The sequence below is a fragment of the Sturnus vulgaris genome, chromosome Z, assembly GCF_052056855.1.
Source record: "Sturnus vulgaris isolate bStuVul1 chromosome Z, bStuVul1.hap1, whole genome shotgun sequence".
Taxonomy (NCBI): Eukaryota; Metazoa; Chordata; class Aves; order Passeriformes; family Sturnidae; genus Sturnus; species Sturnus vulgaris.
Window position 1 is genome coordinate 48,453,791 of NC_142283.1, and position 15,043 is coordinate 48,468,833.

General features: G+C 35.4%; 1 protein-coding gene across 1 annotated transcript in view; it reads right to left on the minus strand.

Annotated features, from left to right (window-relative positions):
• The window catches only part of CNTLN (centlein), a 168,238-nt gene that overhangs the window by 7,468 nt on the left and 145,727 nt on the right, over window positions 1–15,043 (minus strand). The window contains 4 exon segments of the mRNA XM_088157014.1: window positions 1,172–1,211; window positions 1,213–1,247; window positions 2,527–2,653; window positions 2,655–2,708. Coding sequence (XP_088013140.1) covers window positions 1,172–1,211; window positions 1,213–1,247; window positions 2,527–2,653; window positions 2,655–2,708 — 256 coding nt within the window.

Consider the following 15,043-nt stretch of genomic DNA (forward strand, 5'->3'; position numbering starts at 1 on the left):
ATGGTAAAATACATAAATCTGATGTGAATGTTCCTTTAAAATAGATTTCAAAATATTTTCAATCATTCACATTCTTAACTGATATTAACTACATCACTAATGGACCCATGTTCGTGAATATGCATAAGGAACACTGGATGTACAAATCAAGTTTTATTTCTTTCCAGACATCAGCTGCCCATCATTCAAATAAAAGAGACAACTAAAAATACAATAGAAAAGTTTTAAGAGTCAGTGTATGTTGTCAGTGATGTCCAAACAAAAGCTGACTATGGCTAGAAAAGCTGGGCTCTCACCTGCCAATAAACTGCCCTTGATCACTTACAAGAGGGGAGCATCCCAGCAGACTCTGTGTGTATTAAAAAAAAGGACTTGAAAGAGAAGAAAAAGTATCACACAGGTCACAGCAGCAGTCTCAATGGACCCCTCAGGGATTTCTGCTAGTCTCAGACTTGTCATCCTCTATGCAGCTTTCCTCTCTGCCCAGAAAATGTCGATAGGAAAATGTTTGAGGGGCCTCTGGTGGAAATTTTTTCATTCTTTCTGCATTGACAGGATGCCAAATCAATATTTACTTCCCACTAACAAGCTGCTCGAGGTCTCAGTAGAAAATATTGTAGAGAATGCGAGAAGACACGATAATAAACAGCTGTCTGGCTATGAGGAAAACATGAATTGACTGGAAACAGGTCCACAGTAAAAGGTCACAAAAACCCATGAACTCCTCAGGTGTCCATAACAACTAGTAACTTTAAAGGCACATAAAAAAAGTCTCTTTTTCCTAAGAGGTATGAGAGAACAGATAATTTTCACTCTAGCAAGCATTATACAGTGTTTCAATAATTCAATTAACACATTTGCCAAGATCTTTGCTTGTTTCCTCCAGCATTGTTTTATTGGTTAGGTTGGTTAGGTTAGCTTAAGTTAGCTGTTAAGTTAGCTATCACAAATTCTTGATTAACATCTCTTCAGTTTTATACAGTATCTCTGTTTTGAAGAGAAATAAAGGAAATGCTACAAGACAAGGATTTCACATTGCTCATCACAATACAGTTTGAGACCATCAAAGGCACCATAATTACAAACACAATGTATTAATTACAACCTAAAAACACTTAGCTAATCAGAGCAGAAAGTTATAATTCATTATAGGATGATATAAATTGAGCACCTGTGCTTCAAGAAGTTTCTGGATATGCTGTAGCATATGAATCTTTTTCAAATTCCATTTTTGTCTTTGCTATTTCCTAAAAATATAAAAACATCAGGAGCAATAAAGAAAATGTGTAACTGGGTATACATTAAATATAAAGCACGTGGAAGTCAGAATCACATTTGCAAAATTAGTTATCTGCAGCACACCCACCAAGTATCAGTACTCTATTAAATTTTTAAACTTACCCTTGTCTGTGCATGCCTCTAGAAATGTGCATACCATGTACTTTTCATATGAATACACTGGTGTATGTGTGATCTATGTCTAAATTGTATGAGTTCCACGTAAGGGTGCCTGAGTCTATGCACTAATAGATGGCATATATAGTGTATGTGTGGTGTAAATTCATCTCCTGTCCAATAACATTTTTTAATATTTATAGTTAAATACTTTAATGTGTTTTACACATATATTCATAGTGACTATAACAAAAAGATACAGGATGTAGAAATTACTCTGAGAATAAGATAGCATGGAACAACTCTGTCAAAGTGAATCACTTTATAGGGTTGTATAAATGTTAGTAAAGAGGGCAGGGATCAGTCCATTTTATTTGCATTCATGAGTGTAATCCCTATCAGTGCATACACATACCATGCACTGTTTAACCAATGGGAAAACTTCCTTTTCGTGACCTCTTTAATATTAAGCTCCAACGAGGCTAAATCTAAGTCATCACCAGAGTACTGTTACAGGCCAATAATGCCAGCTCCTAGACACTTGCTAAAGTAACTGCACAGACTTTTTCACACCTTATTTGATCAGGACTAAATAAATCTGGGTAAGAAATCCTATCACTGCATTTATTTAATAGACTGATTTGATGAAACACTATCAAATATTTCACAGTAAAATGTGTGATAGATTCAACTAAAAAGGCAATGATTCACCCAGAAACCATCTGTCTACCAGAAATACCTTTAATAGGTATCACAATTCAGAAAGGAAGTATCAACAAAATCAATCTGGCACAGCAAGACACATTCTAATTTTGTTTTCTTTAATGCAGAAGTCTATGTAAAATGTACAATCCTGCCAAATAGCCTCACGAAGAAAGGAAAACACTGAATAATATCCCCACATACACATGCTCAAAGCAGTATGTTTATATTTATGCATGCTGTAAGTCTTGCCACCTTACGAATCTCTAACCTGACCTTTTCATTTAGATTAAATCCTCCTTGATTTCTGTGCTGTATCTTGCACAATGAAATTTCAGTCTTTACCTGCAAATCCTTTTCCTCAAGGAGGGATATAGTCAGCATCTTCTTATCTACACCTTTTTCACTGAAGTCCTTAAAATAACTTACCTCATCATCTCCTTCTTGTAGTATTTCATAAAGATCAGTTGTTGAAACATCGAGGATAGATGCTGCCAGCCGAAGATTCTCTTGGGAAAGACCTTTTTTGCATGCTTTCATTTCTTCCTTTTTTTTTCAGTTTGATTTTTGTTCTCAGCTCTTATACACTGTGCTGTAGATCTCCAGTCAGACTCTAGAAGACAAAATACAAATGATCAGCAAAAAATACTCTACTTTTTTGTAGCACAAATAATATGGAAAAACAGTATCATTTAGACTAAACTCCTTCAGAAGGGAATTATCTTCATTCTGTGTTATTGGTTCAACAAGATACGTGTTGGAATATTAAATTACATGCTAATTAGAACACAAAATATTAATTAATACAGTAAACCAAACTATTTTCTTAAATGTATGTACTGTTTTGGTATGTCTTTAGCAAAGTAACTATTTTTATAAAGCCATCATTAGTAAGACAAAGCAGCTTCCACAGAATTAATCAAAATCCTTTCCTGACCCAGTATAACAGAAATGTTCTTGAAATAAGAACATAAGTGTCAGGCTTCATTGTGGTCAAATAAAGCTCTTTTTAAAAAAAAAACCAAACAAACTTATCGACATTCTCTGCATGCAGGATCACCAGTAAACCTCTTTATTCAAAACCTGAAATTTTCTTTCCCACCAAGAGAGGGTAATTCAAGACTGCTCTGGCTACCACATTCCTACCTTTCATATTTCTTAAGTTCTTTGGTTCAATGAAATAACACTAAACATCAGTGTAATTCATCAGTTTTATAACTGAAGTAATTTTGGTTTAATATTTATATAACTATGACAAAATGATTTCATCAAAAGCTGAGCAAGACAACTTTATTTGAAAATTGTTGACTAACAAACAAGAGCAGTAATACATTTGCAGAAGATCCTCCTAGAATATTTAACTTCCATGACTCAAGCAGAACTGTGATTGTAAACACAGACACCTAGGCTGAGTTTAAAATGAGACAAGAAGGTGACGTTTTTTGATCATCCTAGAGAAGCTCATGTTATTAGCTCATCTTAAGATACATCTCAACAGTAGCTGATTAGCTCCTTAGAACTCTTTTTCCACAGAATGCCTTCATCTTCTAGGAACTGACAACAGGATTATGAAGCCTGTTTATTGGCATTTTGGGTAAAGTGTTCTACAGCCTCTAGTGTATCCAAATCAGTCATTAGAGAGCATTTGCCAATATATTTCAATGAAGGCACAGCAGACTCATCCAATTCCAAGATTTTTCTTTTTCCTACCATTTCCCTACTCAACATTTTTCTGTATTTAATAAAATTTAATTATTAAATATTAGAAATACCCTGCCACAAATCTGTGGAGAGGAGGTTCAGTGACATTTGTCCAGTTTTCTGATTCAAGTGTGGGTCCCTCCATCCACAGAATTTCCAACAAACTATTTCAGACATAAACTTATCTCTCTGCAGGTGCATAGCTAAGAGGAATGAAGAAACTTGAAATGAAATGGGCAGCACCTAGAGCAACTTGAAAGAAGCTCATAGAAGGAAATAGAATAAGAGAAGAGGGAGCACTAAATAGAAAAGCACACACCATGAAAAAAACCACAGTTAAATCACATGTTTTTGTAGCATTTGAAATGATCAGACAGAAAATTGGCTCTTGCAACATATAGGAGATATAATTGACAATGGAAAAGTAAGTTCAACCCTACTTTTTCAATCAAATTGGTCAGCTTCCCATATTTTAAAAAAAGATCTCTCTCAGGCATAAGTGATCATTCTAGAAGATGAGCATTTGTAACCTGATGCAAAGAGAAATGCAAATTAAAGGAACAAAATATCAAGAAAATTACCTGCAAAGCCACTTGGAAAGGCTACAAATAATGACAAATAACCAAAATAAGACCAAAAAAAAAAAAAAAAAAGGCATGATAATAAATAATGTTACACACACACTGGAATGCCTTAGAAAACACAATAATATTGCCAGGCAATAGTCACTTGACATTATTATATAGATGTTTTTAGTGTAGCCAAACTCTAAAAGAAGTTCATCATGAATGAACTGATAGCAACACTGGAACACAGAAACTGCAGCTTCAGTGTAATTGGCTTTTAGTCTACAGTTCCAGAAATGAAAGTGCCAGAAAGAAAGGTATCAGAAAGACACTGAAGAATTAATTTAAAACAAAAGGAATTAAAAATTAAAAAAAAAAAAAAAAAGGAAAAAAAGAACAAAGAAAAAGCAAGTTTAAACAAAAATCAAAGAAAGAGGAAATTACAACTAATAGATCTTAATATGCAAGCATACACTTTATATATAATCACAGCAGATCATACATATGGAGGACTTGCACTTCAATTCCTCTGTCCCTTGAGCAGTTCAAATACACTAAAGCATATGTGAAGCACAAACCATATGTGAAAAATAACGTTACTTTATGGACTTTAAAATTGGATTCTTAGAGACAAGCTATTTCTGAACCTCCCTCTTTCATTTTATTGACATAATACTTTGACATAAATTTGATCACTAAATAAGTGCTTAAAAGTTATAGTCTTCCTATGATTTTAAGTTGCTTTTTCTTCTGATATTTTCTCATCCATCATATGCTAATGTATTCTTGTGCTAAATTGTTTACTTATTAGTGAGTTAATTTATATGTCAGTTCATGCTCCAATACAGAAATGTTCAGTCTCAAGCCACACAGGTTTTAGGACTCATTTCCAAACTCAAAAGTACAAAAATTCAAGAGTTAAGCAATACAGGTTTTGCTGATGAGTGTATTGAAGCCAGTATAACATTGTTCTGTGATTAAGAATTTGATCCAATGCATTCTGGAGCTGGGTGTAAGATTTTGAACTAAAACATTTCCCTCTGTGTATTTCAAAACTGCTTATTCTTAAACTAATAAGCATACATAGGTGATGAGAGCTACCTAAAATGAAATCAGTGCAGTACATGACTTCTGTAATATACTGATTTATAACAATGCCTTTATTAGTACCAGTAACACTAGGATTTGAGATTTTTCTCTTTGTTTTTTTCTTTTGCTGTCAAATCTGTAAGATATTTTGTTAGCAAAGCCGTTTTCCTAAATTAGATGTTACCATCAGAGCTTTTCCTGTGGGACACACTTTGCTGCTACCCACTAACTAGAATAGGAATTCTTGATTGAATCCTGAGATGAATCTACGCCACTTCTTGTCAGACCATTGCAACTGCCACTGATCTGACTAGAAAAAAAAAAAAGCTTAAAATTCTAAAAAAATTATCTTAAAGTTCATAATCCTTTATAATCAGTAACAATTGTTGATTTCTCAACCAACTCCGTATCATTTATATAGTATACATTACCAATGTTGGGTTGCAAATAATTGTGAAATATCTCTACTATAAGCCATTTTTTTTATTATACATTCTTAAGAATAAATTGTTTTCAAACTTGGCCTCAGCATGTAATCACTTCTTAGCACGTGCATCTTTTACCAGTTTTGAGGTGTTTGAAGACAAAGCCCGTCTTTCAATTAAAAGGTCATATTTAATTAGACACTCAAAGAAGCCTTGGTGACATAAAGACACTGACAGCACACTATTAATAAGGCCTTCACATCCCAAAACACTGACACTTGCTGATCCTAGACTAAACACAATTTGATCAATGGCCCTGAGTAATGTTGTATGACTAAGGCAATGCCAAACTTTTTTCCTGTAGTTAACATGTTAAGCTACACACTACTATTGTTTGTATAATAATAAAACTTAATGGTTCCAAGGCAAATTCTATTGCTATCTAGCACTGTACCTACATATAGCCAGATTTCAGTCTTGCACTGGGGCAGATCTCATGGCAGAAGCCATGTTTCACAAGTAATTATTATAGATAATAGAGAGTAATTAATAGATAATTTTAAGTTTTACTGTATTTTGTACAATAGTAATAACAGTGTGCTCCATCTGGCTGAGATCACAGAATCATCAAAATTGAAAGAGACCTTCAGGATCAGCTAGTCTGGAACCACAATGGCCAAGTTAAGGTTCAGTTAGCTTTGGCCCTTCTAATCTTCTCTCCACATACTTGATAACATCTCTGTAGTTCCCCCAAATTACCTGTTCATCCTTCCATAGATGCTACACTCTTTCTTTGTCAGAAGTTTGAGACTAAGGTCTTTATTAAACCAGGCCAGTCTTTCCTTCTGGCTTATCTTACAGCACAAATGGAGATGAAGTTAAATGTCTTCCAACAGTTTCTAAGGTGCAGTGTTTGGGATCTGTAAGTAAACCAGTGCTGATTACACACCAGCCATTGCTAAGCAGCACTGGCACAGTGTCAGGGTCTTCTGCTTGCCACACTGCCACCTCGGCAAGTGGGCTTGGAATGCACAAAATGTAGAGAGGGAATGCAGCTGGGACAGCTGGCTCCAAGTGACCAAAGGGACATTTCACACATACACCACTGAACAATAAAATCTGAGGGGGATGGTGATTTGTCTGCTCAGAGACTGGCTAGGCATTGATCTACATTCCTTGGGGATTTATTCCCCTTTCTTTCCTTTATTAAACTGTCCTTACCAACACACAAGTTTTCTCACTTTTGCTCTTCCTATTCTTTCCTCAGTCTTACTGGAGGAAGGGAGCAAGCAGGGATTCAACAAAGAACTATGTGGTGTTTAGCCGCTGGCCAGGTCCAACCACCAACATATAGATGAATATAATGTACAGAACAATTTTACATGTAGTATTGTGTGTGTAGTTCAATATGGAGATGTCTTTAGATACAGGTGATGTGTTCTTAGAAACACACTTGTTTTGTAGATTAGAAAAGCATATGGACGTGGCTCAAAGCATTACACCAAAAATGAAGTGGAACATCTTTTCTGAAACAAGGTTAGTTTCCTAAAGTCAAAAGCATTATGAAGATGATGGATCTGTCTGTGAATAATAAGAGCTAAATTTCACAGAACTGAACACTGAGTTTAAAGAACTCTAGTATGTGATGGAATATTTATTGCTGGCCCAAGTTTAGGCCAGATCCTAATGCTGCAAAAAGGCTGAGAAATATTACAACCTCAAATACCTAGTAATCAACAAAATAAAACAGAATGAGTGGACAAAATGACACAAAGAGATGATGCCATACACCATTTCAGGTGAAATAAGCATTCAATGAAACTATAGTTATTTTTTTCCTTATTGCCTCTCTAAAAATGACTTTCAAAATACTTTCAGTAGCAATGTCTAAACTGATATCACAATATGACTGAAAACTCTTCTATAGCATTTTCATTTTTTAAATGTTATTTAATATGTATTTATATACGTTTATATATTTAAATTACCTAAGCTCTTTCACTTGAAAAAAACACACCTTCTAGGCATAACGTTTTTTTATCAGAAAAGGGACAAGACAAGACACAAAACCAGACTACTACAATAGACTTGTTTTGCTTAGGGCTATAACATGTAGCATTCTGACCCAAGGGAATGAGAAAGCCTCAGGAGGTTGATTTAATTCTTATGATTCCCAGAGATCACATGTCATTTTAGAGACTCCAGCAGATGCCTTGTAAGTAAAGATATAGAGGACATATAGACCAATCTTACCTTCCTTCACCAAGTTCAGCATTCAAACTTCTGCAGACAAATATTAAAGTGGTAATAACATTATTTTACCAATGTCACACAGGCCACATTTATAAGGCTATAAGTTGGTTTTATTTACCTGTCTACAGTCACAGTTTCTGCTATGGTTCTAAAATCTATCAATATATGTTCAAATTATGTGTCTCATAGTTTTGTGTACTTGGAGGAATTAAGATATGATTTTATTATCTTTTCCATTAAGAATAAAGTAAGCAAACAAGCCACTGAATTTGCTGAACCCCCCAAAAATAAAAATATACATTTAAGAGAATATTAGTGCGACACCTAAAAGCTGGCTGAGAGAAAAAGTTTCTAAGGCTAATTCAATAAATAGCTGAAAGGAAGAAATACATCCTCTAAAGCTAGATATCAGACCAATATATATGATTTAAATAAAACAGTCTTATGTTGATTGGCACTGAGAATAGTGCACACAATTTCACAGAGGCAGGTGGAAGATGAAAGCATGCATGGCCTGGAAGAATTGCCTCATCTAATGACCTGAAAGAATTCCACTATACATAAACATAGAGACATTGCAGTCTAAATTTAAAAAATAATATGATACTACAGTTGCATTTACAACATGATTTTCCACAATTTCCTGATTTTTCAATTAACACAGGCAAACCTGAAAACACATAAGCCTAAGTAAGGTTCCAACAGACAAGATCTGAAAAATTCGCTGAAGTAATTTAAAATATTATCATTCTCTTCTATCCTAATAGCAAAAGCTATCTCCAGTCTGCAGTCTGGCATCCTAGCCCAGCCCTGCCTTCTCCATGGCTCTGAGCTATGGATGACCGATTGTGAACTAGAAAAGGTGAATTCTGTAACATCCCAAACCACACATCTGAAGAAATGTACACAAATTTTCACAGTCTTTCTTTTTCAACTACTAAAGCTAAATCCACTGTGGCTTTTCTGAAGATCCCTCAAGTCATACATATAAAAAGTCATACAGTATAAAAAGGGCTTGACGATTTCAGTATTTGCATACAAAACTTAAGCTTCTTAGCACTTAATACTGCAGACCTCAAAAACCCAGATAAAATGTAGTAAGAATTATAAGACATAGTGATGAAATTAGTAACTGCGTTGCATAAAATTTGATAATCTGATCCCTATCAAGAGTAAGATTTGAATTTCCTACTTGCCATTAGGACTGCAACTCTTCCTTGGCTGGCTCCCCATTTCTCCAAAATGCCTTATCCTACACACTCTAGCAAAATTGCTATTACTTCTGGATTCAAAACAATTGAAAACAAATGGTTTCTTCATAACCATATATTTCTGAGTACAAAATTGAGAATATTATTTTGACTGCATTTTCTTAACCATCTCCAGGTGCAGAAAACCATAGAGAAGGTTAATGAAAATATTTCAGCCTGTATTTGACATTGTAAGAAAAGGAAATGGAATACATTGTGCTATGTTCTAAAAAAAAATAATTTATTTAAATACACAGACAAGTGACTTAAGTCATGGATAGTTTTTAATTTTAGGTTGTCTTCACAACAAGCCATATTTAAATAAAGATACAGCAATGGACTTATTATGGCCAATGTACAATGTAGTTGATATTTCAGTAGAGAATATACCATATATTCTTAATGGTACACTTAATATGTTTTTAAATTCCCTCTGTGAATAAAAATTAAGGGGCTTTGTATTACTAGTCAGCTTTTCTCTTTTTGTTTTCTAATCCTCTCTTGAGAACTGCTCAGATACCCTACTTTATGCCTGAAATCTTGTCCTAAAAATCTGCTTTTTTTCATTACATTCTTTGTAATACCTTTAATAGAATTTATTGCATCAGCTGGACACCTCATTTATGGAACATAGAGCAGGTACCTACTAATATGAGGGACCTATGGTCATATATAATTTTACAGCTTTACAATTAGCTAATCTCTCCTGTACATTAAGCTTTAGGACTGTCAAAACTTGAACTGTAGACCCAATCATTTTTGGACTGATGCTGGTTGTTAAGTATCAGCAAACACTTCATAGTTTTCTTTGTACTGTTGCTAAATTTTCAGCACAATTACCATGTTTTGTGACCTATAACAGAAAAAAAATAGTTTTCTTTATAGCAGAGAATGAGTTGAAATATGTATAATCAGCATGGGATGACAGGCAGAATATTTCTGTCAAAATATATTGGTTTCTAAAATTCTATTTATGTGAAATGGGCAATAATAATAATTTAAAGTCCTATTTACTCCTGCATTTAAGTACTACCTCATTTATATTAATTTTTTGCCTGCTGTAAATTCTTTGTTTCAACAAAATTTCCCCTGATTTACACAGGTGCTAGCAAAACTACCATCATTCCTTTAAAACTTCATAGATTACAGTTATTTACACAGAGGAAAAAAAAGGCACTGACAGAAATTAGAGCTTCACACGTGTAGCAAGAGATGCCTGGGATCTTAGGGAGTTTATAATCTTGAACAGTTAGGGCAGACAAAGGCAGCACAGCTGTACCAGACGTAGCAAACAAAGATATTCAGGGCAGACCAAGAAATACTGAGGTGAAGCAACACTCCAAAGGTCACACAGCAGGTCAGTGACCAAGATGTGAAGAACACCATGATTTTCTGACACTCAGCTCAGTGTCTAAGCTTACACTATCTTTCTGCAGAAAAACACAAAAAGCCTAAGAACTATAAATCAGATGCTCTGTGTAAGACCACTGCACTGCTGAAACAAATGTGTCTGAAACCCAACTTAAGAGGTCAGCTTTGGCGTTACTTGGACTCTTAAAAAATCCCGCAAAACTTACCAACTGTGTTTCCTTCAAATACTGTAATTTGTTGGGGTTTTTGATGATCTTCCTACTTCTCTCTAGTCCTTTTGGCATGTGCCTTGGGGAATCTCCTTATCTCCCAACTTCCTAAGTTACTGTGGACACTTCACAAAACCCTGTACATGAATGAGTGCGTTATGTTCTCCCTGCTTCAGCTTGCTTTCTTAGCAATTTGACTGACATACATTAAACAATTATTTCTACATGAACTCTTAAATAAATCCTTACTGGAGACCTTTTCCTCCTTTCCAAGTTTTTCTCGTTTTCCTGGGTTTTGCCAAAAGGCTTTCTAATCACTTCAAACCCAGAACCCTTAGTTTGTACTCATACGTCCACCCCTGAAGTCTTCCAGTCATTCCTTTTTCCAGCCAACATTGTTTCTGTGTTTTAGACCCCCAACAGGCCATTGTCTTTAAACTAAGTATCTTTCTATGTCCAGCAGAGAATGCAGCAAGAGCTTTAAAAAGAAGTCTCTCCAATCCATTTAAAGAAATCCCAGGTGGATCTAGGCCCTTCCAGGAAGTGCAGTACAGAGTCTCCAAGTAGCTGATCCAGCTGATCCTGTTTCAATGTCATTCTCTGTTAAACTCATGTGATTTGTTTTTTACTGAGGCACAAAGAGAATTTTTTTACAAATTGGTGAAAACAGTCTCCAGTTCAAGTTTGCTGGATCTGTTCACATGCTACCAACAATTGTAGAGTCACGGTCTGTGAAAATGGTTCTCTTGCACTCTAAGAAAAATGAAAATAGCACCATTATCAACAAAATCACCTGTGTATGTCAGACATGTATCTAAATCTTACATGAAATATACATGCACAGCCAGAAAAAACTGACATACCTTTCAACTTGGTCGTATAGTTGAATCATCTAAATCAGTATCCCCAAATTCTTAATACAAAATTAGATAAAAAGTAGGATTTACAAACATTCAATATATTTTTAGCTACATCTGTTATGGTCTTTTCTATCATAGTCAAAAAAGAAAGTGAAGTGCTAACCTTCTAAGTCTAAAAAGCAAAGAAAAAGTAGAGTATGGACATGCTTTTCAACATCTTTATTCTTCCTTTTTATTTATCAAGATTTTATCCATTAAGACATCCACAGTATATGCTGTTCCTGGTACACTATATGTATCACTAACCACATGCCTTCTGTAAACTATAAGAATTCAGCCATTCACTTAATTCATTAAAATTCACAAGGCCTATTATTCTGTTTACAGTCTAATAGATATTCACTGTCACTATTCAGGCCTCTGATTCAATTTGCTTAAATCCCAGATGCAGAGTAATCCTGATGGAGATTAGCTTAATTTATCACCAATTTCTTCTCAGAACCAGGAAAGGTTGGTATTTCATAATAAAAGCTGTATTTCTACTTTTTTTTTCCTGAAGTAGCATGCACAATGGAGAAGCAATAAATGCCTAATTATTTTAATGGTGAGATTTTCTCAGTTATACAAATCTTGCTTTTCATATAGAACACTATCTTTTAAGGTGTGTATTCTACAGGTAAGAATATTGATCCTCATCATAGTGGAACATATTCCTGGAATCAAATACTATGCTGATTCTGACTGAACACAGATTGGCAGACTCCACACAATACAAAATAATCACTCTGGGTATACTTTTCTAGGTAAAGTGTTGACAGTTTGGAGTGTAATAAATGAAATATACTTATCTTTTGGCTCTCAAGTGTTCCCAGTGGGGAAGATTTTCTAGCAATGTGAAGTCATATTAAAGATGTCCACTTCCAAATCAAAACTGACAGTGCTGATTTATGTGATAATATCTGCTGTTTGCAAAATGTCCCAGTGACTCAGTGAAGAAATCTTTGTTTTATCAAAAAACACTTCCAAATTGGCGCAGTTCAGATGCAATTGCATAAAATTTTCAAAATAAACCTGTTTTCATCTGTACAGCATACTGTAGTTCTATTTTCGGAAAAAGTTAGTCTGTTTTTGCCAATTATTGAATGTTACAGTTGCGCATTATGTGCTTCTTTTTTCAACTAAAGAAACAAATGATCATTCTGCATCTGATCTGGGTACCCATCTGAAAAATTACATTCTGCACGTCCTGGGCCTGAAGATGTTGGAGCACTTGTACTGCCAGGAAGATTGAATCCTGGGTTTGAGAATACACTCAGCAACAGCAAAGTTGTATGAAGAATATCTCTTGCTCTTGTCTCACTGTAACTGGAGAATACCAAGAGTCACTTGCAAAGATTTCCTTCTGTCTGAAGAACTGACTTTGTGACTGAAAATAAAGACAGCAGCAATGTACTCGTGTTCCTCTCATATTGTAAACCCGATAAAAACCGAGTATTTCCCAAATATTCGTGCCTTCCAACTCAAATAATTATGTATAATATGTTTGGAGCTTTGTTTATAGATAAAGACCAAATAGGACATAATACAGCTATCCTGGAAAGAACATATTGCCTAGCTTGCAACTCTATGCTCTATCTTGAACCAACATAGAACAGTTCAAGAGAAAAAGACAAAGATAGTAAATGACAGGAATTTGACAAATAATAGGATTTTTTAAATGTGGCTACTCATTAATTACCAATTGTTTGCTACAAGAAAGACTTTTATGTAACATTTTCAGTCAGCACTGCCACTAAGTGTCAGTCCCAGCGTCTTCAGCCTGCAATCATGTAAACCTGTCCCTGCCCTGACCCTCTGTGGTACACAAAAGCTGGTGTTGTGGGTTTTTAGAAAGTCAGTTGAATTCTCATGAACTAACTCACAATCTACCTAGATAATATCTACGATGACATTTCAGAAATGGAGTAGGGAGGAAGTTTTGTAAGGCAAAAGTGTGGAGTGAGGTTCACTCGAGGGTGTAACTTTTCAACGGAAGCATTAACTTACCTAAACCTGTATTTTGAACTACAGCCTACGATAGCAGTGAGGAAATATGCCATGGCAAAACTTATGTCAGTATTCAAGATAAACTGCAGAGAGGTAATAGAGACCAACATATATTAGGATATAAGGTAAACTGGCTGAATGCAGAACACCACTCAGCCAAGCAGAGGTGAAGTAAGTCCTCTGACACATGTGGCTGGTGAACATGTGTATATGTCAAACAAAAGAGTGAGGGGGACATGCACCTAGCTTAAGCCTAGCTCTGAGTAGCCGAAATAAGGGCAGCTGTCTTAAGAGGGTGAGTGTTAGATCCTAACTTAGATCCATTAAGCTTGCCAAGTGAACTGCCTTGGGTCTTGATCTTGGCAGTCAGTTTTATCAGATGGTTGTACTGGAGACCTATCAAGAACAATGCCAGAACACACCAGATGTGCACTGTGCTGCAGAGGGTATCCTCTGTGGAAGGCACACAAGTCCCAAATGACTGAGGTATTATGGTAGTAAGAAGCACACTCAACTGATTTCGAAGCATTCAGCTGCCATCACCTATTTATTACCACCACAGCTGAATATAGATGCCTTATCACAACAATCCTTCTCAAAGTCACAAAAGTTATGTTATTCTCATGCTCAGGCAGGCATCATCACCGCAGATTAAATATGAGTTTTCCTGATGTACAATTTGAATGGGACAGATGACGCTACTGAGCCTTGGCTCACAAAAGCCTCTAACAGAAACATATGGTCAGACAAAGTCTAGAGGAGGATAAAAATGCTGGAAAACAGAACTCGTGAAGGAATTCGGACAGTTTCATAATAAACTGGTATGTTGTACTATATTTTAGATAGAAATCCAGTCAAGCAGCCTAATAGCAATTTTTAAACTTTATCCAATGGCTGTTTTCTGCATGAGTTCTCACAAGTGCTACAAACACACAACAAAGAACATTTTGCTCTGGTTGCTGTGTTTCACATAACTGGCAGGATCTACCAGAGGATCTGACAGTACATGTTACAGAAAACCCTGAGCAATGGTACACCAAGAAATTGAATGCATGGTTCAGAGAGAATTTATGGCGTTGAAGGAAGTGGTGTGGGATAGACATGAGCTCAAGAAAACGCATCTGAAGTAATCTCAGAGCCACCTGATCCCTCTTCCAGGTAGCTTGCATTTTTTCT